This window comes from Cheilinus undulatus, linkage group 20, assembly GCF_018320785.1.
Source record: "Cheilinus undulatus linkage group 20, ASM1832078v1, whole genome shotgun sequence".
NCBI lineage: Eukaryota > Metazoa > Chordata > Actinopteri > Labriformes > Labridae > Cheilinus > Cheilinus undulatus.
Genome location: NC_054884.1, coordinates 13,573,320 through 13,598,982, shown reverse-complemented (window position 1 = coordinate 13,598,982; position 25,663 = coordinate 13,573,320). Strand labels below are relative to the sequence as shown.

Sequence of the window (25,663 nt, the reverse complement as noted above, 5' to 3'; positions counted from 1 at the left end):
CCTGAGGCTGCCTGCTGAAACATTGACAGTCCCCATTCAATGTTAAAATGTCCATTAACAAAAGAACTAAACATGTCTAAAAGCTGCACTGTAAGCCCAAACAGTGGCTATGTTAATTTAAGAGTAGAAAAAGCTATTTCATCTCTATATTTCTGAGTTGACTGAACATTTTTAAGGTTTTAGGAAAACATTACTCAGTCATTTAAAGTATTTTTTTTGTCATTGTACTCAAATTATTTGACAATCATACCTTAAGCTGCATAATTTTCCTAGAATGCCTTTGGGCATTAGACCCTATTGCAGCATGAGTGAAGTTATCGACTCAGTTAGGTAAGTCCTGACTGAACCATCGTCAACATGACACAGATAAGCAGTGCACCCTTCAGTCTTTCACTGTAAGACCGAACAGTTGGAGGTTGTTTAGAAAATGAGTTGTGGTTATATTAAAATCAAAAACAATTAATTCCGTTCTATTTTTATGAATTGATAGGACACATTTTTTTAGTTTTAAATAAAGGGCACTCAATTACTTTAATCATTTTTTGTAACTGCACTCAAGTTATTTTACAAGTTAAGAGTTTTCCCAGAATGCCTTGGAGCAATAGACACTTTTGCACCATGAGTGAAGTTACTGACTGAGAGCAATTCCACCTGTGGGGACCAACCACAGACTACTGTGGATGGTATAATGAACATGAGGAACGAGGACGTCCTGGTTCAGTGTTGTCACTTGTTGCCACTTAAGTTGGCCTATCCTGAGTGACATCTAATGTTTATTCCTGTACACTGAGAGCAAAGCTAACTAGAATTGCGTAAGCATACTTTGCCAATGAAGCTGATTCTGATAAATGTTCAAGATTGAAGTATGTAATAGAAATAACAACAAAATTGCAGTCGATAAAGAACATGTAGCTTTATGAAAAATACTTAAAAATGTTGTTTTGAGTTGGATATAACCCAACAATAATGTACGAGTACAATAAGGTTGATATAACTTAAATTGGCCAAATACCTGCTACTAAACAAACTCACTTAAAATTTTTATGTAATCAGTTGGCTCTGATGTTTTGAGTTCTTCTCAGTCATCTGTACAGTAGCCCTGAAGGCCAACAGGATTAATATTTCAAAAGTGCAACATAAATTTCACAAAACACAAATACATTTCACAAAATATTTTGTGAAATGTATTTGTGTTTTGTAAAATATTTTTGTATTTTGTAAAATGTATTTTTGTTTTTGTGAAATATATTTTGCACTTTTCAAATATTAATCCTGTTAGCCTTCAGGGCCACCGTACAGCGGGGATTGTTGTGTTAATTATATATTTCAAGTTGAGGCTTCTCAAAATGTATGTCCACTCCTTAAAAACTTTGACGTAATCAGTTTCAACTAATATTTTGAGTACCTTTCATTTGTCGGTTTTACAGTGTAATAGGTTTGTTGTTCTCAGCACTGTGTTCACATTCACAGGAGAGCATTTTCTTCAGCTCTTTTGCTCAGATGTACAGAAATGATTTATACATATTTTTCCCTGTCCAACTACCATGTGGGGGACACAAGACGACCTCGCCCACTCAAGGAGGTTGCGCCTGCCTCCTGTGTTGAAAAATGAAGGCAATGTGGACTACACTTTCCATAGAGGTCCCATACACATCCCATGTTAAATGCCCATTAAGAAAAGAAATAAACATGTTCACAGCCTGGTATGAAAACAGATTTTGCTTGGAATGGAGCATAAATTATATCAATTTTTGCTTGGAATTTTTATGCCTCCATCGGTTGCCTTTGTTTTGGGGGTTTGGTCTGAAAAGACTGGTGCTAAAATGGGACACCTTTGCAGTACCTCTACTTTGTAAGTCGCATTTTATACCTTTAACATTCAATGAGCAATTCCCTCATCCTAACGTATCTGCAGACAAAAAAAGCTATACACTATTTCCCAGATCATTAAACTTTTCTGCCATTTGGTAGATTTCTAATTGAAACAATTTCTTTTTCATACCCTGTCAGTGACTGGAAATGTAGGGATTCTGTCTTAGCTGCCTTTCATAAAAGCTATTTTTTACAGGGAGCCTTATCTGAATGTTTCAAAGTATGTTGTGATGTCCTAGTTTGACTTATATAAATTATGCAAGTACGGAGCCAAGTTCTTAAAGTTATATCAGCTATTCTGTAAAATTATTGACACCCCTCTCATAAAACACACAGTCAAACCCCGACATGTGTTTTTCTAAAGTATATGTTTCAGACTATGTCTTTCCATGTGACTGCATGTGCATGAATGAACGGATTTGTGTGAACGAGGATCATGCGCTGAGGATCCTCCGCCTAGCATCATCCAGATGCTGCCTCCCTGCCTCCTTATCCCTCCTCTGGGCCAGCTGTCACCACACAGACGAGATCAGAAGAGAACAATGCCAGTGTGACAGCCTCCATTCTCTGTGCTGGAGCCGTGTGGAAAAGGGTGACCTTCAGCTTCAGCTGCGGCGCTTATGAAGGCGCTTCTGAATAGCCGCAGTACAAAGCCCCCGCAGGTCAGCAGTCCAACACCCAGCGCCCTCATCATGTGTGTCTGTTTCAAAGCCCTCAGGAGATTAAGGGGTTTAATCGTAAGGGAATGTAATATCTTCCAAACAATCCAATGCTTTGTTGGTTAGATGAGCACAACTCCTGTTGCAAGCTTTGTTGCTTGTTCTTCTTCCTTATGATACTTTACACTTGATCCCTTATATTGCTTCTCCGGCTGGGTTTGTAAAGTCCACCTGTGTGTAGTTGCCTCTGTGTAGTTGCCTTGTTATGCTCAAGTATTGTCACCATAACTGGGTTGATATTAGCTGTGAAAGAACACTAATATCCCCAAATGGGTACAGACATACTGCTCTGTAGGCTCCTTGAAGTAATGGTTCCAGGCGCCATCATCATGAACGCCTTCCTCTTGATTACAAAGGTTCTTTCAGTGATTTGATTGGTGAACTCTGTGAAACGAGAACCACTCAGACACTGTGTTACTGTCCCACCAGTTTGCCAATGAGCCACACAAACATACATAGATCTGCACCTTTGACCTCTCAATGAGTCGGTGTCTCAACTCAGAGATTACTTGTGCCAGCTTTCTTCATGCATTCATTCCCCCTACTTTTCTCCCTTTCTTCCTCTCTCACACAGTCACTTCTGTCTTGCTGTTGGTCACAAAGTAGGGCTGTGTGGGGAGGAAGTGTTGGCTGTGGCTGTGGACTCTGGTGCCATGGAGCTGGTTGGGCTCCAGCACGGTACACTGAGGCCTCTTGTGCCCGTAAGTCTTCCTTCGACCCACTGTCTCAGTCCCATCCCAACCCTTTAGCCCAAGCCCCGTCCCATGCCCCGTCGCAATTGTATTAGAGCTGTACGCCAACTGGCGGCCCATTGTAGCTGAACTTGCACCAATGGCGGCGTTGGACGTCCTGGAGATACCCAGGGATGTGCCACCTGGCATGGTCCCCGCCATGTGAGCCAGGGAGGTAGCTCTGAGTCCTGGCGGCTTGCTACTGTGGCTGTGAGTGTGAGTGTGAGAGCTGTGGGAGCTGTGGGCAATGTGGCCATGACTGCCTTTGTGTTTCTGGCCATTCGACTTGAGTCCTCCTGCTCCTCCCCCTCCACTAGCAAGGTGACGTTCTGTTGGGAGGGTTGAGACCCTGGGCATCTCGGTGACATAGGTGGCCACTGGCTCAGGAGTCAGTGGACCCAGGGAGGTCATGGGGGTCATGGAGGCCATTGGTGCATGGGAAGTCATGGGCGTCATGGAGGTCATGGGTGCCATGGAGGCCATAGGCGTCAAAGAGGTCATGGGAGTCATTGAGGTCATGGGAGTCATGGAAGGCATAGGAGTCATGGAGGTCATGGGAGTCATAGAGGTCATGGGAGTCATGGAGGTCATGGGCGTCATAGAAGTCATGGGTATCATGGACGCCATTGGTGTCATGGAGGGCATCCCGGTGATGGCTGGATTCAGAGTGTTTGAGGTCATTGGATTGGAAGCCATGGGGTTTGTAGTCATCTGTGGAGTCATCGATGATATGGTGCCCATGGTGCCAATGGTGCCCATGGTGCCCATGGTGGGTCTTGAGTTGCCCATGGGTTGGAGAGGAAGTCCACCCTTGGTTGGCAGCTCCACCATCAGCCGACGCTTGTAGATTTCACCGTTGTACTTGGCAGCTGGCAAGGGATAGAAAAAAAAACAACACTAATGAAAATGTTTAGTGGAACCAAAAGAGCTGCTAAGACACACAGCTGAAACCTTAGGATAAATGTTTTGATATCTAATTGAGTTTGTTCTTTTTGGACTATCAGTTGTGAAAAACAATACCCACAGCTCATCTGTTTTGCCGCTGTGGAACAGAAACAAAAAACTATTGTAAGAATGACTCATAAAATACTAAAACTCAAGTGCATACTCTCACTCTTACACTCAGGCAGCAGTTTGGATAAAATACATCCTATCCTTATCTACTCCCACAATCCTCAAAGGTCAAATAACCAACCCATAAACTTTGACTTTGTTAGTCACATTAGTGCATCCTCATCTGCTGTAACTGACCACACAGTGTCAGGGCTACTGTAAACGCCTGCATGTAGTGGCCTGTTGTGCAGATGGGGGAGTCAAATCAAAAGGAAAGCCCAAAATGTCTCCTCCAATTCGCCTCTTCCATCTCTTTTCCTCCTGAAAAATATCACATTTTTGTGTGGAAGGAAGGTGCATACTTTGACAAGAAAAGACACATTTCTGAAAGATGTGAGAGCATGAAAACATTCACTTTGACTATTTGACTGTCGTGCATCTGACATCACATGCTTTTCCACCAGGAAATGTAGAAAGAAAACAAGACTTTAAACAGACTGGTGAGTGCAAATGGAAATCCAGAGGTATGATTTCAGATACATATGTTTGGTTTTAAAGTGTCTTCAGAATTAATTATGTTTAAAATATAAAGTATATACCAACAACCAGAGGACTATGTCAAAATTTTCCACTGATATGAATCAGGTTTGTTGAATATTACTGAATGTAGGGCTGAAGACTTGAGTTCCTAAAGATCCAGAAGTGACGCTTTTTGGTTAGCAGGTGCATTTCCCCATTCAACACATCAGAGTGCAGCCAGCATGAGTCATAACTGGGTTAACTGGGCTTTAACAGCTCATAGTGAGCTTTTCAGAGGGTCTTTGTTGTGTACCACATGGAGAAAAACATAAATGGACAAGAAATACTCATCCAATTCTTTGAAAATGGGTTAGGGCCCTCCTTGAAGCGAAGTACAAAATTGGCTTGACCCTATTGGCGATCCAAGGCCACAACATATTAGTTCAAGTGCGACCTATTTGTCCCCACATGATTGTGGTGGCTGGACAGTAATAAATGTCATAGACAGTGGTGTAGTGGGGCCTACCATTCACATTGACCCTTAACTGCTGCTGCTTGGTAGTATGGATCATTTTGAAATTTTAAATTTTGAAGAAAGAAGCCCACCAGCAGCTCTTTTTGCACCATTAGATGTCCCGTTGCAATGGCAAAGTATGATTCCTCTCATTCTGCCATTGAATAACTGACCCTGATGTTTTTACCCATCCAACTTACAAAGTCTACAATGAGTCCTAGCCAATTAGAGGCAGAGTAAGGCAGGTCATGCCTTTGCTGTCCAAAGAATGCTGCTTACTACTGATCAGTGAGTATCAAAGGGCATTAAGAAGTGGGTATTCTCTATGGAGACAAAAAATAAGTGGGTACATGCTGTATACCTGCATATTTCCTGAATTACACCACTGGGTACTGTTATTTTAAGCTGGTAATAGTCAAACAACGCAAAAGCAAGAGAAACACAGAAATCAATAAACCCTGATGTCAAATGAGAAAAAAAAAAAAGGAAATACAGCTAATAAAATTTGTGCAGCCGAGAGAGGTCTGGCTCTCAGCTGTCAGACGGCTCTCTTGCAGACCATTAATCTGAGATGTTGCATCCGTAAGAACAGACACACATGCTAAAACTAAATAAAATCAGATTAAACTTTTGGTTAGGTTAGGATCAGGATCATGGTAAAGGTAAGAATACCAGAAGTTAAAAGTTAAAACCTGATCGGCAAAAAACCTGATTACAAAACATTTCATAAAGCTGAGTAAACAGCCCATTTACAGGAAAAGCTTGTCTTCCATAAAAACATACTAATGTAGCAAATGCAACTGATGTTGCTCTGTTAGCTGCATAGGCTATGTAGATAACATAGCTGTGTACATAGCTATCCATGAAGCTCAAAAAGCTCATGGATATCTATACCAATGAAGATACTAAGTTAAAGTTAGCTACATAGTCATGTACGTAGCTATGTAGCTTACTTAACTACATTAGCTGTAGCTATATTATGTGTTGATACGTTTGCTAAAGCTAACTTAGCTACAATAGCTTAAGCAAAAACGTTAATGACATAGCTAGTGTAGCTATGCTAGGTTTAGCTAAAGCTAATGTAGCTTAAGTGAGCCACTGTTTGCATATCTACTTCATAACTTACCCCTGGGTTAGACCTCTGACTTTTTTCTGTTTTATTTATGTTACGTTGCTTAGTCTGTATGCTTGCAGTGCAGGTTTTTCATGAATGCTTGTGCATGACGTTCTGTATGAATGCAGTTGAATTGAAATTATGGCTCTTCCGTGTTGGAAGAGAAGGCGCTTCAGATTAATGGTCTGTGAGAGGGGCCGTCTACAGTCTGCAGCCAGACTGTCTTGGCTATTTGTGCTAAACTAAAACTGGTGTAAGCCAGTAATGGACCATGGGAAGGCATGTTGTGGCAAGGCTTGAGCTCCTTCCCTACATAACAGCTGGGCTCCTCTGCTATCATTTATCAGCATGCTGCCTTAAAATGATTTAGCACTGACAATGTCTTCAACCGTCTCATGATCATTCAAAGAGGATTTTTAAGAGTGGATTGGAAAGGTAAAGAGAGGGATAAGAAGCAAGTAAGTCTTATTGCTCCGCTGCATCTTCTTGCTTTCTGCTACTGCTTATAACTTTTTCTCTTGTATGTTTTTTTTTTCCTTTTTTCTATTTAGATGTTTTCATTGTACGACTATGTACCAAACAATACCATCAAAACTGCTTTGGGACACATACAAATGCTACTACACCCCTGTCATTTACATTACAACTTTTTATGCAGGTGTCTGTTTACCTGGGGTCTACTAATGTGTCAGCCTTAAACAGGAAGTGATTCCTTTTCATTGTGTTGCCAGCTAACTATGATTTCTACTGTGAAGTTTGGTTAAAAGCAAGGGTGAATGGGTTGGTCTGTCCAAGATCTTTTGTGTAATTTTGATCACTTGTTAATTTTTGGGTTACAAGGTGGATGGAATGTACTTTTTAGAAGAATTTCTTAGAGTCCAGGGCAGAGGAGTATAGAGATTTGTCTCTAGCCACACAAAATTGAAGAGTGTCCTCAGGCCTTAGTATGTGACAATCATTGCTCCTATTCAGCTCCACCTTTCATCCAAATGTGATCATCTCTGACTCCAAAACACACATTAAAAGAAGGTAGACATGCCTGACCAAATAAAAATGTCTTCCCCAAAGCATGTGCGTTTCCATCGTCATCATGAATCAGCACAGAATGACAGCCTCATGTTATATCTGGGTCTAGCCCCTTCTTCTCCTCCTTCTATCTGAATGTTTCTTTAGCCTCAGAGCAGTCAGGTGTTTCCTGTCCATCACTGTCACCAAGCTACAGTTTCTCTTATAACCACGATACACAACCTTTTTCTCTGTCAAGCCCTGATTCACAGACGAGTCATTACTCTTTAGCCCTTGTTGCCTCAGCGTCCTTGAAGATAAAGTTAACACACTCAGTGAGTTTGCTGAGCAGCTGTAACTATAAATCTAGTTTATCGCTCTGTGAACGGGGAAGAGAAACGAGCGAGCGAACCAGCGAGAGGATGGCAGAGGGGGTGTTTTTTTAAGCGAGGAGGGGTGCGGAGGCAGAGCAGCGCCTCACCAGCTGAGTCGTCTCTAGACCGCCCCTGGGGATCAAACTTGCTCAGGCGACAGGTGAATCAATCCGGCGGCAGTCAGCTCGACTGTGCGCGCATCCAGAGGTGTACGTGAGTGGAAATGAAAAGCAGCACTGTTACTCAGTGTTGGGGACTTTGCATGCATGTGCTAGAGAAAGGCCAGCATCCCGCTGAGACTAACACATATTATGCATGAGGAAATCAAATCATGCATTGCGTCTCTGAAGTCTCCCAGTGGAAATAACATTAAGACCTCATATCTGTCAGTCTGCTTTTTATTAGGCAGTCAGGTCATCATATAATACAAAGAAAAATACATGTTTTTAAGTCTTTTAAACCTAAAATAATTTACTATTTTAACATTTAACATTGTGTTAGGATCTTGAAAATCAAGTTTCATTGCAATCGTTTATAGAATTTACGAGCCAAAAGTAAAAAACTGTTCAAAAGACAGAATTTACCATAATGCAATTTTGATTCATTTTAGCTTGGGGCTTCTGATAGATATAAAATAATACATAAGACTCGCAATAATCACATTTACTACATTTAAATCAAATGACAAACAGAGCCTTAGTATTTGCAGTAGAATTGCACAATCGTTCCGGATGTAGGATAGACTAATCTCTTTAATAATAGTCTGAAATACCAGTTCCTTGGAAGGACCACATAAAAAAAAAAAAAAAAAAAAAAAGACTGAACAAATAGACTGGCTTTGGGAAGACATGCATGCAAACTTTTCATTTCACCATGTTTTACCGTTAAAACATATTTTGGTTGTTTTTGTTTTTCTTTTGAAAGATGACAAGACATGTAAATATTATCATATGAAAACTAACTTTCCATAAAATATTTCCATCCAAGATAACAGGATAAATAAGTGAGATCTCAAGAAAACAATCAGAATTTATTAACTTTCCTGCAAAATAAATATGAATAAATATGAATATCAATATCAGAGATATTTTGCTTTAGAGGGCACTTTGTCATATTTTCTCCACTTAACACTTCAAGCCCTAAACTATTTTTAACCATTTTGTCTTGCCTGGATTTATTGTCTTAAAAGCAAAGGGATTCTTTTCTTCACTTTGACCAATTTACCTGGCGTGTGGGTGATCAATGTAACATTTTACTCAGTCCTACACTCCTGGCGTCTAGCGTCATATATCCAGATGAACGGAGACAAGAGTCTTGAGGAGTCTTGTACTGAGGCTAGCTGAGCCCCTTTAACAAATAAAAAAAATCTCATTTCATCAGAAAATGTGCTTTAATTGAAACAGTGATGTACTATCAACTGAATAAACCTTGTGGGGTAAGCGACTGAGAAATCATGTGCCACTGCCGAACAAGCCTATGCTACGAAACGGCTCTTTAATGTGAACCATGGTAGCTAGCTCCTGTCTGAGTGCCAGTTTTCTTTCTGCCATCCTTTATCGTTATTTAATCCACAGGGAGCCAAACAGCTAGCTCTACTGAGCTGAGCCAAATAATCTGGATCTATTAAAAGAGATGGATTTTCCGTCACAGCAAGAAAGGCCTGGTGGACATCAGCTGCAGAGGCACGGGTAAGACCAGAGTTTAATGTGCCAAAACACGGCAAAACTGGACCGAACCAACCCGGATCACTCTGTGGAAATGGACCATACACAAGCTGGGTGTGACACCACTAATCCAGACTTTCTTTTTTGTTTTTAACATTTTATTTGTGCCAGAATATTTCACTACTTTCAGGACACAAAAGTAGTTGAAGAATTAGGAATATTTTTAATATTGCACTTTGAGTATTTGGCATAGTCATAAGCAGCTCAAAACATGGCCTTTGGAAACATTTCTATGCAGAAATCAGTACTTGCCCCCCAGTGGGAGTTCTCCACTGCTGCGTGACATCATCTGCAGAGATCCTATTGTCATCAGTAGGATCTTAAAGGAAAGGGGTGGGCTAAGGCAAAAAAAAATCTCTAACAAAAACCTTATTGATAATTTGGAAAAAAAAATATGGCTGATTTATCGATTATTAAAATAATTGTTAGTGGCAGCCCTAGTCAAGATACATTTGTAGTCTTAGACGATTATAATGGTTGATGCTTTTCTTTTCCATAGCCATTTCCATGGTCCATGTTTGTGTATCAGCGCAGTAAAAGGCTGGATCTCATTTCCCACCACCTCATCCAAGAACATCCAAAAGTCCCTGCTTGGAGTCAGGAGTTAAACTGTGGACTTAAGGCTGTCTGAGGGCTTTTACACAAAAAAAGCATACATTCTATACAGTTGAATGGTCGTAATCCTTAGAAAGGAAGGTCTAAAATAAAGAAACATACTGCACCTCCTGCGATAAAATCTGAAGCTGCTCCCTGTGGTAAATCAACCACTATCTCTGCTAGAAATAGCCTACAGTATTATCAGGCAAACGGGCTGAACTATTGCTTAATGTGGCATATAAAATGGTCTATTTTGAGATAAGGATGCAAACTGCTTATGCTCATTATAAAGCGTCAGAGTATGTGACATGTTATGGTCATTTTTGCCATCATGTTGGGAATGGCAACGTCATTGTCTGGGGTCAGTCCAATAATTTGGCGGATGCCAAATAATCTTAAGAATTATTCACTATTATCATTATCACTAAACCACCCCTTACACTCATCCTACCCCTCACATAGTTTGTCCATGTATATGTGTTCCTGTAAAGCGTCCTTGGGTTTCTTGAAAGGCGCTATATAAATTCAAGATATTATTATTATTATTATTATTAGCATAAAATTAATTGTAAATATGCAATTACTGTTGGTCTTCTAAGGGTTTTAATTTTAAATCAAAGCCACAAATTTTGACCTTTAACCATTTACAGTATGAATGACATGACACATAAGGTGATGAACATGGAAACATTTAAGCTTCTAAAAATAAGCATGTTGTTGAGCTCTAGCATCATCTTAAGAACTGATGTGCTTGTAGTTTTAGACTCTGCTTTTGTGAAGTTCCCTTAATAAATCAGTTTACCTTGTTAAATCCACATTAATAAGCCAAACAGACTGAATATTCCTTCTCCTGTTTAATTTTTGAAACTCATTTGTATGCAAAGAGGATTAAAGAAGAAGAACTATCAGATGAGGTGTGGGGATATAGACCTACGAATATAATCTCCATGTCCCCAAAAAACTTTACATTCTTAATAACTTCAAACAGATGAAGATCATTTACTTAAGCTTAGTTCTGGTCTTGAATACTAAACAGTGCAATAATGCTACTGTGAGGGAGGTGTGGAATCATAAAACCATGGAAAGTGCAGCAAAGGAGCAGGCACCAACATCCTCTTTCTGCCCTTTAGGCCAGACTTTGTCTTGGCCACTCCAAAACCTTCGTTTTTCTTTTTTTGCCATTCAGAGGTGGACTTGCTGGAGTGTTTCGGATCATTGTCCTGCTGCTTAATTCAAGTGTGCTTGAGCTTGAGGTCAGAAACCGATTGCTGGACATTCTCCGTCAGGATTTTCTTGTAGAGAGCAGAATTCATGGTTCCATCAGCTACAGCAAGTCATCCTGGCCCTGAAGCAGCAAAGCATCCCCAGACTATCACACTGCCACCACCATGTTTAACTGTTGGTATGATGTTCTCTTTATAAAATGCTGCGTTAGTTTTACACCAGATATAACAGGACAAGTCTTGGGGCCAAAAGATCTCCTAAAACCTGAGCTTTTTGTTTGTAATGCATTTTTATTTTTGGACGCTTATTTGGGAGAAGTGGGAAAAGCCTTGTCTTTGAAGAGGAATTAGCTTTTACCAAAATGTATGCCCACAAATTTATTAAAGGTCCTGTTTCTGCACTGGAAAGGTTTTTGAGCACATGTTTTGGCCAGTTGTTCAGTTGTTTGGGGTATCCAGGCAGTAAAAAGTAGTAAAAAAAGTAGTAGTAGTAGTACATTACAAAAAAAGTTCCACAAAATTCCATTCAAAACACTGAACATTTGTAGAAAAACATTCCCCAAAATTCCATGAAAAATGACAGAAATTCTTTAAACAGCCAAACAAATTCCCTAAAATTTCCAGGAAAATTCGTTGTCAATTTCACCCCCACAAAAAACTCCAATATTTGCAAATATGTACATATAAATTCCCCAACTTTCCATAAAAAATACCTAAAAACTTAAAAGCAAACACTGATGGCCTTTCCTTGCTCATATTTTGTTAGTCAAAGTCCAAGTGTTGTTTAGTAAATGCCTAAGTAACTTTTTTTTTTATCCAGTCATTTGTTGTTGTGGGGATTCTTGAACTCTACAGGTCTTCAGATGTTGTTCTTGGTTCTTTTATGACCTCCTGGATGAGTCACTGATGCATTCTTGGAGTTATTTTGTTAGGCCGGCCTCTCTTGGGAAGGTTCACCTCTGCTACAAGTTTTCTTCATTTGTGGATAACGGCTCTCAACGTGGTTTGCTGGAGTACCAAGCTTTAAAATGGCTTAGTAACCCTTTCCAAACTGATTGACGTCAGTAACTTTGTTTCTCATTTGTGAATTCCTTAAAGGTATACTTTACTATACTAATTCACCCATTGCCATAATCCCTGCAGTCTTAGGAGTGGGTTTGTTACCTTTAGTTGTGCAAGCAGTGCAAGCTTTAAGATCGCAGCATGATGCGTTGCTTTTTGAAGTCTTTTAGCCTCCTTCATTTTGTCAGACAGGTTCTATTGAAGTGATCTGGCAGTAATCAGACCTGGATGTAGGAACAGCAACAGCAGCACCAGCTATAAATGACAACTTTTGGAGACTAGCTTGTTTAATCTGCTTCAAATCTGTTGCATTTGTATGTGCTTGAGTTCTAGATACTTGTTAGCTAAAAGATGTCAAAAAAATAATTAACTGTGTGGACTATCTGTGGGACACAAACTAACAAGCTAGTTTAATTAGCATGTGTGCATTCAACATGGGCCATAATTGTTCATGACGGAGCCTGATTTAGCTCAGAGTTGAGCTACAGGTTTGGACCCAGGGAGCTTTATTAGTTGTTTTTTGCCTCGGTTTCAGTAAGAGTTCGATAAAGTAACCTTATATAGATGCACAGGGGGACAGAGGAGATGGCTATTGATTGACAGAAGTGTGGCTTATCAGCCGGACGCTAGACCACTGGGAAAGTGGCAGAAGCAATTAAAGAAATGGGGGAGGAAAGGCGATTAAGGGGGTGCTGGTCTAAGTCTTGGTTCTATTTCTCAGAAGGGCGACAGGCAGCAAAAGAACACAAGACATTGTGAAGAATAGAAGAAGTAAAGTCAATTTATGTTTCTGAAGATTAGCAGAGCACAGAGAGGTGATTCCATAGAGAGTTAGAAAGGGTGTTTTGAATTTGTTTGCTGTCATTCTGCCTCTCCTTTTCGTGCACCGTACACAAACATTTCTCACAGTGTGTTTATGTGTGACGTTTCTATCATCTGATCCACGGTAATGGCACATTCCTTCATATATCCCGGGTTTCCTGTGCTGTATATATCTCCGGACAGGTTTCCAATCTCTTCATAGAAGCCTCTTTGAATACCACTTGTGGAATGGGAATCTGTCAGTCAAGTGTTAGCCCAGGGGTGGAGGGGTGAAGGGGAGGGCTGCCTTCAATTACAGAAATGGAATCAGATATGACCTGCTATAAGGGAGGATGGAGATTAGCTGTCCAATGATTCTTTAAGGAGCAATATGGAGCGAGATGGATTGAAGGGTGGGAGGGTGTAGGATGACGTGGTTTGTGTGGGAAGAGGGGAGACAATGGAAGTGAAACAGAAAAGGTGAGGGAAATGCATTGGAGAGGGTGGAAGCAGATGATAAAAGGTGTCGATATGAGAAGGAAAGAAGAAGATGGGAAACAGGTAGACGTGGGAGGAAAGGAGATGAAGAGGGAAAATCAGAGTGAGAAAAAAATGAGCCAAGACAATAAATGTTGGAAGAGCAAACAAAAGGGAAAGGAAATGGTCTTGGAGAGGTAGTTAAGCAAAGATGAGGACCATTTTTCATATAAAAAAAGCCAAGAAGAGGTGAGTTCGGCCTGTGATAAAAGGTTTCACTGTTTTCTCTACCTGGACCCCAATTTAATCTCTGCAAGGAGAGCTTCCTTTAAGCCCAAATGTCCAAATTCACCTCTTTGTAACACAACCTCACTGGTAGTTTTGCACATTTTATCCCATTAAGTTGAAAAAGTGTGCACTCTGCCGAGCCTTCCAACCATTTTTCCAAGCCAACCACAGCTTTTTAGATTGATTTTATTCCCTCCAGGCAGTCACGGCTTTCACAACATGTCAGTGCATTATAAAAATCAACCTGCAGAGCCACAGAATAACAATCACAGAGAACATTTTGCCTGGTACATTTCTGTGACTGTTATCCTGGGATTTGGTACGCATTGATGCTTTTGTTTCCCTTTTAATTTGAAACATAAAACACTGACAATGGAATTCAATCAGCCAGAATTAAAGACCTACTGGACACAAAAACTTGGTAAAGGTTTTTTTCAGTGGGCCCTAAATACCTAGTAATTTTATAATAATGTGGTCATTATTGAGCAATTTCTCTAGAATAAGGTAATTCTTACCTTGTTATGATTTGACAATTTACCAAATAAGAACTCAGTAATATTAAGGAAGTACTTGCCTAGTAAAAATGCATTAATCATCAAATAACTCCTTGTTGTATTGTGACAATTCTCTTGTAATTAGGTGGTATTTTACCCTAACCCTAACCCCCTAACCCCAACTCTAACCCTCACAATTACTTTCAGGAAGGACTCACTTTGATTGGGTGTACCAAAACAAAGAAATTACCTCAAGTATCAAGCAACTTATTTCAAAATGATTATAATCTTATACCTAAATACCTACATTACTGGGTAAAATACCACCTAATTACAGGACAATTGCCACAATATTACAAGGGCTATGGTTAGGCTAAGAGGGTTAGGGTAAATTACCACCTAACTACAAAATGACTGCCATAATTTTATGGAGGTAGGGTCAAGGCTAAGAGGGTTAGGGTTAGGGTAAAATACCACCTAATTACAAGACAATTACCACAATATTACATGGGTTAGGGTTAGGCTAAGAGGTTTAGGGTTAGTGTAAAATACCACCTAGTTACAGGAGGGTTTGGGTAAATCACTACCTTATTACAAGACAATAGCCACTATATTACATGAGTTAGGGTTAGGCTAAGAGGTTTAAGGTAAATTACTACCTAATTACAGGAGAATTGCCACAATATTATAAGGGTTAGGGCTAAGCTAAGATGGGTAAAATACCAACGTATAACATGAGAATTGCTACATGGATGAAAGTTAGGGTTAGGGTTAGGGTTAGGGTAAAATACCACCTAATTACAAGACAGTTGCCACAATATTACATGGGTTAGGGTTAGGCTAAGAGGCTTAGGGTTGGTGTAAAATACCAACCAATTACAGGAGGGTTTGGGTAAATCACTACCTTATTACAGGAGAATTGCCACAATATTACGAGGAATTAATTGATAATTAATACCCTATTCCTAGGTAAACAGTTCCCTTATATCACCAAGTTATTAACTGGTAAAGTGCTAACTTATCACAAGGTAATTACCACTTTATTCTTGAGAAATTACTACATTATTGCAATAATAACCAGGGCAGAGCCTTGGTGTTTCAGTTAGCTTCCATATACACCCCCACACAAGTCTATCCTGGCAAATATTATGGCCAACATATCTTAAGAATACTAAGACAGATTTTCTTCAAACTGTGCACAAGTTTCCCCCCTAACTGAAGGACCAATTGACTAGATTTTTTGGGGTCAGTGGTTGAGGTTATTAAGCCTCCTTTTTATTCCAAAACATAATCCAGATGATTAACTAACTTAAGCAATAACTGGCGTAACAAGTTGAGATTACTGGTGGACGAAGTTACTACTGGACTAAGCAGAAAAAAGAGAAAGTATGACCACAACTAATTTAGAACAAAATGTATGGACAATTTTTTGGTGGATTATTTTCTGTTGTAAAAATGCTTCTAGGCAATAAATCTTATACTGTTGGAAAACCTGTTTATTTCCCTTTAAGATGAAGCCACATTTGTAAGGAAGTGCATTTGTGGAATGAGCAGCAGAGCTGAGTATGTGGGTCAAGCCCATAAAAAATCAGGTACCTGGTGATCACCATTGGAGGTAATCACAATGCAGAGTGATATCAAGATGAGATTCTGCAACCAGAGACAGTCCGCTATCTCCACAGTCTGAGACTGAACTCTGCCCTCTGAGATGACAAAGCTTGCCCCCACACAGCTGGATTTATCAGATATTACCTCCAGAATTTGGGAATTGAGAGGACAGAATGGCCTGCCAGCAGTCCTGACCTCAACCCCACTGAACACTTGTGGGATCCGCTTGGGCGTGCTGTTCATCCCAGTGACAAACACAACCACACTGACTGACTTGTGACAAATACTGGTTGAAGAATGGGATGCCATCCCACAGCACTGTGTGACCAGGCTGGTGACCAACATGAAGAGGAAGTACCAGGCTGTTGAAGATGTGTATGGTTCTTCCACACACTACTGAGGCTCCTATTTGTTAAATGGCTTCATTGTTAAATTGTCAATATGTCTTGTTTCTTCAGACTTCAATCATGCAATCCACCAAACAAGAGTCAACGGCAGAATAAGCTGTTTGGCACTGGCAGAGAAGATCTGGCAAAATTATTCATGGGCGCAACCCACATACTCAGCTCTGCTGCTCATCCTACAAATGCATGTTCCTTACAAATGTGGCACGATTTAAAAGGGAGTAAACAGGTGTTTTTGTACATCTACATGAAAAAATGGCTCCACAGTGCACCCTAGAAGCCTTTTTGGATAGCCCCTCCCAATGGTTTGAGCTACATGCATGAACATTGGTACAAATATACAACATGTCCAGACAAACAAAAGATGAATTTAATGTCTTTAAAAAAATATATACAGGCTAAGATACAGATGATAAAGGTAAAGATAAAATGTTTGCTGTTGTCAGGCTGAATCACTGCTGTTGAATATGAAGCAGCTCCTCAAAGGTGTTTCATCTGGTTGAGTCTGGATTTTTACCCCTCATTCTAGACATGTAAGAGATCTTAAGTTATTTAAAGCTTGAGTTTTCACTAAAACTGGACCACAGTCTGGCGCCAAAGTTGCATGATGATTCTTGGCAGTGTGCCAAAAATATATTTCATTTTATCTCAACAGTGCTTATGCCAATCATCACTAAACTTCACAGCCATGATAAGACTCCCAGTCTGAATGTATTTCTATCAAATAATTTTGTGATAGCAACAGGAAGTGACTCTCTCTGGATCATAATTTCTCATTTCTACATGGTGGGTCAGAACTTCAACAGAATTTGAGTTTAATACCTTGGCCATGCAGTAATCCAAAGCTCTGGAGCCTGCCTCTAACTATGTTGCCATAGCCATGCAGTGAACGCTACAAAACAGGAAGTTGCAGTGACCTAGTGGTTAGGTTGCATCCCTGTATGCAGGCGGCCTGGGTTCAGGTCTGGCCTGTGGCTTGTACTGAGGTACAAAGGTTAAAGTGGGGCATTTCCTTTACTTGACCAGATTTCCGACATAAGTCTCCTGGTTATTTGGTATGTAGTGTTGACAAAACACTTCCTCCTCATCTCACAAAGCAAATTATTTAGCTATTCCAAATGCACCCATATGCTTGGCTGCTTTGTGAATATCAAACAAGATTAAACAGGCGTGCACATCCTGCATTGTGCTCTTACGGTTCACTTCCATTATTCTCCCCGCCAGCACAACTTTACTAAAATCAGCTGTCATTTGTGAGTACAATTAAGATTCTTTCACTTTCTTAGGTTTGAGCTTGACTGTGCAGGATAAATTTGCTGATTAACATGTTTTACTCTCATGATCTGTGTGTGTGTTAAGATCATGTGCATCCATGAGGATGACTTTCATAGTTTGGATTAAGCAAAAACTGTGATGTGGAAACTTCTAGCTTCCAGCAAACACACAGGGAACAGACTGTTCAGTGAGCTCTATTCTTTTAAAGGAATATCTGCATTTGTATGTATATATTCATAGATTCTGGATTTTCAAGTAATGCTAGGGTATTAGATATAATATGTAATTTCTTTCACCAGGTAATGGGGCAATTTTGTGTGTCAAAAAAGCATATTGGAAACATAATTTCAAGGAATTTTAGGTGACTAAAAATGCCTGGGAGGAATTTAGAATATTAAAAATGCATGAAGCAAACAAAAGAAGTAAAAATGCTTCAGAGAAAGCCTACGTCTTTAAATGTAATTACCAAAGCTCTAGCAATTATGCTGGAATTTGCATGTTCTCATACCTGATCTATTATTTTCTCTGCATTAAAAGTTCTACATTTCCCCAAATGCAATTCTCAGTCATCAAAGCATGTGTCACATCCATCTGTTGGTTTAATGTTGGGTGAAATCGAGGGAGAGCTGCAGCCAGGGCCATGGTTGAAAGGTGGCTCCCTTACCCAAAATGCATCATGTCATAAGGCTGCACTACATGGTTGGAGGCAAACTAAATGGATTCCCTTTGTTTTGAGATCCCCAGGGACCCAACATGCCTCTAGTTGGTTGAGTTCTAACAGTCACTGTTGTAGATTTGCTTAAAATTTCCATTGCCATGTATGCATTTTTAGCAAGCTACTAAGATATTACAAAAAGTACAGCCACAAAATGTATCTTATTCCAGTTTCTCTATCTTGCTGGCAATTAAATTAACAGCATCCACATCTCCTTGCTTCCAGCACAAAGCGATACACTGCATAAACAATCCTGATCATCTATTAGTGTAACATGTTTGAGGATGAGTCAGAATCAGCCACATGCGGTGTGGTGGAGGAAATACCAATTAGATTTACAACACAGAGAACAGTTGGACCTACATTTGTTGGCTGAGTCAAAGATTTCAATTTGGCTGTGTAGAAAGAAAAGGTATGTGTAATGGTTTTCTAATAAAGGGGAAAAAATAGCACTTTGTAGCTCACTATCTACCGTCAAACTCACCAAGGATAAATTACCTATAAGACGGCACAGGTGATGGGAACTACAGTATTTATTTATTTATTATTATTTTGATGCCACAAATTAAACTTTTAGCTTTTTTTTTTTAAGCCCCTGCAAAGTAAAAACAAATTCAGTTTGTTGTGTGACAGTCCACTGTCATGAAAACCATCTTTAAGTTATGAAATTAAACTTCAAAATCATGATAAATGCGGCAGTAACATCTGCTCTAGGAAGGTGTGGGCGTGCCAATTTCATGAACTGAAGCCACGCCCACTCACGGGAAAAAGCTAAAAAATCTCACTTTCACTTTCTCCATTTATTAAGTTGCTGCTAAAAACGTTCTATTTCCTGATGTTGCTCTTCAAAATAAGTTTTCAATGATGACTGGAGGCTTTTATTGTGATAGACTTGGTAGGAATAGAATGTGTCTATCATCAGACTTTATTCAACTTTAGCATCACAATGCTAACAGACATGAGGGATTGAACTGTGGCTGCTTGGAGGAGACAGTCAGTCTTATAATCATCTACGAATAAAGACAAGTGAAATATGGATTGAAGCACACCTTCAGCAAGTACGATGTTTGTTCCTGTCGCATCCAGTTCAAGTGAAAACGAGACAAGCACTCCAGCAATTAGCCTTCCCCCTGACCTTTTGGTGAACTCTGGCCTGGGTGCAGCCGCCTGGCTCTGTGCCAGAGCAGAGACAAAGTCTGTTTTCTGCAGGTGGCAACCTCTGGTCCTGAAAAATGAAACCAATGCGGAAGTGCAAAAATTTGCAATACGGCAAGTGTCAGCTTGAGGCTGGCTGCAGGAACACCAAAAGTCTGGTCTGAGCATCTGTTTAAAAGCCATTTTTTACGCAAGAAATAAACTGGTTTACAGCCTGGTTCAAAAAAACGAACATGTCTCATTAGCTAATGTCTTCATGTACTCTCACTGTACGGGGGGTGAATTTTTTTGTACCACAACAGTTTGGATTATATTTAGGAAAAACCTCATTGCGCACTGATTGGCACGTCTTGTTTGATTGACAGATAGACAGGCAGAAGTTACATTTCTGTCAACCAGAATGCTAGCTAGCTAGCTGACAGAAGGTCAAGCTTAGTTGGGTTGATCCAAAGTTCAGTTGAGGCCGCGATTTCAATAGCAGTATGAGTCCACCTATTGTAAGCAGACAGCTGATGTCACACAGGGTTTGTCCAATTCTTTGTACAGCCTATGATTTTCTGTCAAAAATCTCTCTGTTTAGATGCTTCAAATGATCTGTAGTCCACCGTGGCTGATAGATTTGGGAACTTCACCTCACAATGAACAAACACAGCATGTAGCTGGCTGGTAATTTTCAATGAAGGCAGTGTCATGAGCTAATAACAGACCGTATTAAGATGAATGACTCTGTGATTTATCATTATAGCTTAAGGGCCCTGCCCAAATTAATCAAATCCAAAAAAGAGGTGAAAACTGTCCAAAATTCAGTCACATGTAGATCCCAGTGTTTTTACGTTTACAGCAACCTTATTCGAACATATGTCTTAACTAGGAATGCACGATATTATCGGCAGTATATCGGTATCAGCTGATAATAGCTTAAAAAGTTAATTATTGGTATCGGTTGATCAGAAAATTTACGCCATACTGTACGGCCGATAATGTGTCGTCATAATTAAGCACGCGCAATGATGCCGGACGTGCAGCAACAACAAACTCAACATGTCGGCTGTTTGGGAGAAGTTTGAGGTGTGGGAACAAGACAGCAAAGTAGCTGTTTGCATCGCTTGTACAGTACATGTGATGCAAGGAGGACTCGACAGCACGTCTTTAACACCTCCACTTTAATTTTGCATCTAAAAGACTGTCACCCCGATGACTACAAGAATAACAAAACTTTGTGCCAGGGAAAACTCGTCAACAGCCTCTACTTAAGTCATTCAACAAAGCTAAAAAACACAGCAGCGACCACCCAAAGGTAAGGAGCTGAACAGGAAAATCCTAAAATTTATAACTCTTGATAATCTTTTAACGTGGTGGAATATATGGCCTTCGCGGGCTAATAATGCATTTAAAGCCCTGCTACGTTATACCTAGCAGGCTCTTATAGCCTTACCTGAACTGCAAAACTTCGTTTCCAGTCACGTAGAGAATCTCCTGGTTAAAGCTAAACATAGCTTCACCGCAGATATATGGACATCAAGTGTCCATCCTGTTAGCACGTTGAGCCTCACTGCCTCAGTGAATATGAGGACTTCACTCTTAAAAAGCCTGTCCTACACTCACAGGAGTGCTTCGGTGCTTACTTCTGATAACATGTCTCGGATACGGAAAATAGGGATAAAGAACGTGCATGTCAGGCCACATGACAGTGGACAAAACATGGCAAAAGCAATGATGGACTTCTGTGTGCCAAGTCTCCCGTGGATAGCACTCTGTCTCCAGCATTTGAGATGTGGGTGTCACTGTGTTGTTACAGAGCTGTTTACAGTGAAATGCCCATTAAACTTGGTTGCTTAGTTAGTGTGTGCTGTTTAAAGCAGAATCAGGAATCAGTTGAAGTTTTTATTTCTTTGGTTCATCCTGAGTCTCAAAAATTTAAAATCATATTTATGCTCTGAACTATAGCTAGATTTTTTTGCATTGAAGAATCTGTCTTTTTGTTGTTGTTGCTATTTAAAGCACTTAGTCAGGAGTATCTCAGGGAGCCATCCTGCAAACTGGCTGAGTAATCGATCCAAATTTATAAGCTATTTCTTTTTTGCATTGTGGAGCTCAGTGTCAGCAGGTTATTTTTTTGCTGCTTATTGCCCTCAAAGATGCAGATGACTTTGGCTGTACTGTTAAAAATACATGTAGCATGTAATGCACACGTAACCCAAGACATTACTGTAAGTTTTTCATTAGTGTATGGCTGTATTTAAAAAAAAAAAAATACTATACATCCTTACAGGTTCTTCCCTTCCTTGTGAATTCACCAGAGAGTGTTAAAAGATTTTCTTTTAACTTTGCATAAATGTTCACCATGACTCAGAGACAAACTGATGAGCTTTTGGGTTAAACTAATTCAGTCTCATGTTCATCCCTTGCTTGTTTACTTCACATCTCAAGAATGCTTTGAAGGATTTCCAAACTGTACCCCTCTATTACGGTGTACAGCCTAGCTTCCTGGCCAGTACAACCAGTGAGTCCTTCTTAAAGGAGCAATGCTTACTAAAATCACTGGAGGCTTGTGCAACTACTCCTGCTATGACTCAACTGCTAAACCCATATATACTCAGCTAGCTCTGAAATCCAATGTTTATCAAAAAAATGAACCTGTGCTATTTAAGACGTATGATTCTACCGATATAATAACCAATCAAAATATCCATAGCCCTCCTTCCTGACCCACTACTGTACTCTGACTGTCCAGCAGCAGAAACCTTTCAGAGTGGGTGCACATGTCTTCATCTTGCAGTTAACATTCATCTCTGCAACAAATTTACTGTAACACATACCTTTTAACCTCTACCTTTAACTACTGACATGTTTTAAAGCTTTAACTATGACTGTGCTCATTTTTAAGAATATTCTTTTCTATTCTGTTATTTATTGTTATTTTATCTGCTTCTTGAATGACTGCTGCCAACGAGATTTCGTTGTATTGTCTTACCAGTGCAATGATAATTAAGCTTCTTCTTCTAAAAGTATAGATAATTAATATATTTAACATTGATAACAGTATCCATCTGAAGAGTCTCGTATTGGTCTGGCTCTAGTTAACTCCATGCGTGAGTGGGCTGAATTGTAAATCATCACTGGGAAGGATACGCTGACGGTCACATACTGAAATATTCACAAGTCAATCTGAAATGAATTCAGGTTATGAAATAGTAATGCCACTGCCAATAACATACGGGCATGGTGAGCCACATTCAAATCAGCTGCACTGGCAACTGAGCTCATTGAATCTGGTGGCGTGCATTAAGCTGTCAAACAGCTCGGTAAGGAGGCTGTTTCTGTTTCACAGCGCGGCCGGCGTTCAATAACACCTGTCAGATGTGCCTGCAGGACTGCTGTACTTAAGTCAGATCGCTCCTGGAAACCTCAAATCAACGTTGGCCTTTGTGTTTGGATCACAAAATGTTCAGTAAAACCAAATGTTAGGATATTCACTCCTAGCTATGAATACATAAGAAGGTGACTCAGTGAAGAAAAATGAGGAAAGCCCAAAGATTGATGATGATGTGTCCTGTCCAAACTCCATAAAATCAACATTCATTATCAGAACCAAAAACCTCACATCAATCACACTGCTCATCAAAAACTCTTAGAGATTCCTCTTTTCTTCTACATCTGAAGATTGAAATATGTTAAGATAACAAGTTGACAGTCACTCACCCACAGCCTTCAGGGAGGCGTACTTGTTGATGTCCTTGTTTTGCTGCTGCTGCTGCTGCTGTTGCTGCTGTTGTTGCTGCTGTTCGTAGACATGAGCCAGCTGGCTGAGGGCAGGGTAAGGGTGCTGCTGGGCCATGTTTGAGCCCGGTGCCACGTTGTTGTTGATTTGACCTCCCTCTGTTGGGCAAGGACAAAAGACAAAGCAAGGTTAGAGAAAAGATTTTAGACCAGAAGCATCTCAGGCATCTTGACAGGACACTTACATAACACCTGCGCTTTTTAAACTGCGTCTGTTTAAGCCGTTTGAAATGACATCCATGCGTTCACAGCCAATCATGTCACAAGCATCAGCTGATGGACTCCTGCCATCAATCCACAGCTGCGGCTATTTGTATGTCATGCTGCCTATTACACATTTGGACTGAATCCAGAGTCTGTATGTGCTTAGATAAGCTGCATCTGCTGGCTATTACCATACATGTCAGTACATTTATGTCACTGGAGCTTAAAAATTCAGCCTGAATACACATTTCAGTAAACTAGGCTGACATTTTATGTGCTTTTTATGTACTCATGTTATCTGCATGAGGTTGAACAGCAACAATACCCGCTCCCCTTTCAGGGGCCTCGGACAAAGCGGACATCTTTAAATTGAGCCAGCGAGCACCAAATCAAGAGAGTTTTGAACTGAATTTACTAAATGTGCAGAAAATCTTAATCTAGAAAAAGAGGCCTAACAGCATATTATGTAATAACAATAGGTCACTTCAGGTCAGGTATAGGAGCCAGTTTGGCACAGCCCTGTGGCCCTGTACTGCTCTTTCCTCTTGATGGCCTTCATCCAGACCTGTGACAGGCCCATGACCCATCTCTCCACGCTTCTCCCCAGCTGGCCCTTGCACAACGGACATGACCACCCCCAAGGTCTGCTGGATCAGGCCCAGGATAGTGCACCAGGTACCTGTGGAGGCGCAGCTGTCGGCCCGCATCATTAACATGATTTCTTTAATCATATTTCGTTCTAACTGATACATGTATTTCATGATATGTGGAGAGCATTTCAAGAATCACACAATATGTATGTCCCTTCCTAAAGTATTGCCTTATCAGCTCAATCTCCTCTCCCCTCCTGGTAAACACTTTAAATTTCACGCTAGATTGGCTATTGTGGTATCCACTGGAAACAAGAAATGACGTGGGTTCCGTCCAATCAGAGAGGAGAACCTGGTTTCCTGAAATGTATTTCATGCTCTGTGAAGTCTTGTTGTGTTTTTTGAGATGTATTTGTGTTTTGTGAAAAGTATTTTAAACTTTTTAAATATTTATTCCTGTTGGCCTTCAGGGCCACCATACTGCAGGAACGAGGTTTCAGTCTGAAAATTGTATTATTCCTTTTCTTCTGTGTTACTCTGTCACTGTGGTGTTGGTGATCTAAGCCCAAAGCCACTGATGTGCCACTAGGCCTGTGGCTAAAAACGTGCCAAGTGTACTGGGCAAATTGGAGGGTGCTTTTTCATCTGCATCTCATCAGCACTAATTCTTTAGTGGATTAGTTACAAAAGAGGAGCTATTTGTGGGTGCAATTGTCATGCTAAAGTCTTCACTATTAGCACGCCCCAAAAAATCTTTGAGGAGCTGCCCCTCTGACTTTTGTCCACATTAGATACCGTGAGCTTTACTCCAGTGAAAAGCCCACATTGTTGGGGAATCTAACACATCAAGCAAAAATGGAAAGAAGTGGCCTTTGTGGTATGCACTGTGAGCAATCCTGGAAACAGTTTCCATTATGATCCTTTTTGTCATCTTTTCTCCAACTGTGTAGAATTCATCCACAAAACAAAAATGGAATGAACTGTTTAGTAAAAAATACCTTTTTGTGACCTCATGGTTGAGTCATTGATGTGCTCTTTGAGTAATTTTAGAAGGCTAGCCACTTCTGGGAAGGTTTCTCACTATTCCAAGTTTTCCCCTTTTGTGGATAATGGCTCTCTCCATTGTTCTCTGGACTTCCAAAGCCTGAGAATTGGTCTTGTAACCCATTTCAGACTGACAGATGTCAGTGACTTTGTTTCTCATCTGTTCTTGAGTTTCATTGGATGGCGGCATGATGTGTTGCTTTTTGAGATCTTTAAGCCTACCCAGACAGGCAAGGGATATCTTGATTCAACAGGTTTAGAATAAATCTTCTGCCACCAACTTATACATTCCAGGAAGCTAAAGCTGTTTTATATTAATAG

At 40.2% G+C, this 25,663-nt stretch overlaps 1 protein-coding gene across 1 annotated transcript in view; it reads right to left on the bottom strand.

The window, feature by feature from the left end:
- Positions 1-3,157: 3,157 nt before the first annotated feature.
- Positions 3,158-25,663, bottom strand: part of shisa9a (shisa family member 9a) — a 93,254-nt gene continuing 70,748 nt past the window's right edge. Inside the window, exons 3-5 of the mRNA XM_041816425.1 lie at positions 23,427-23,603; positions 3,885-4,191; positions 3,158-3,758 (exon numbers count right to left, since the gene is read on the bottom strand). Of these exons, the coding sequence (XP_041672359.1) occupies positions 3,158-3,758; positions 3,885-4,191; positions 23,427-23,603 (1,085 nt within the window). The remainder of the gene's footprint in view (positions 3,759-3,884; positions 4,192-23,426; positions 23,604-25,663) is intronic.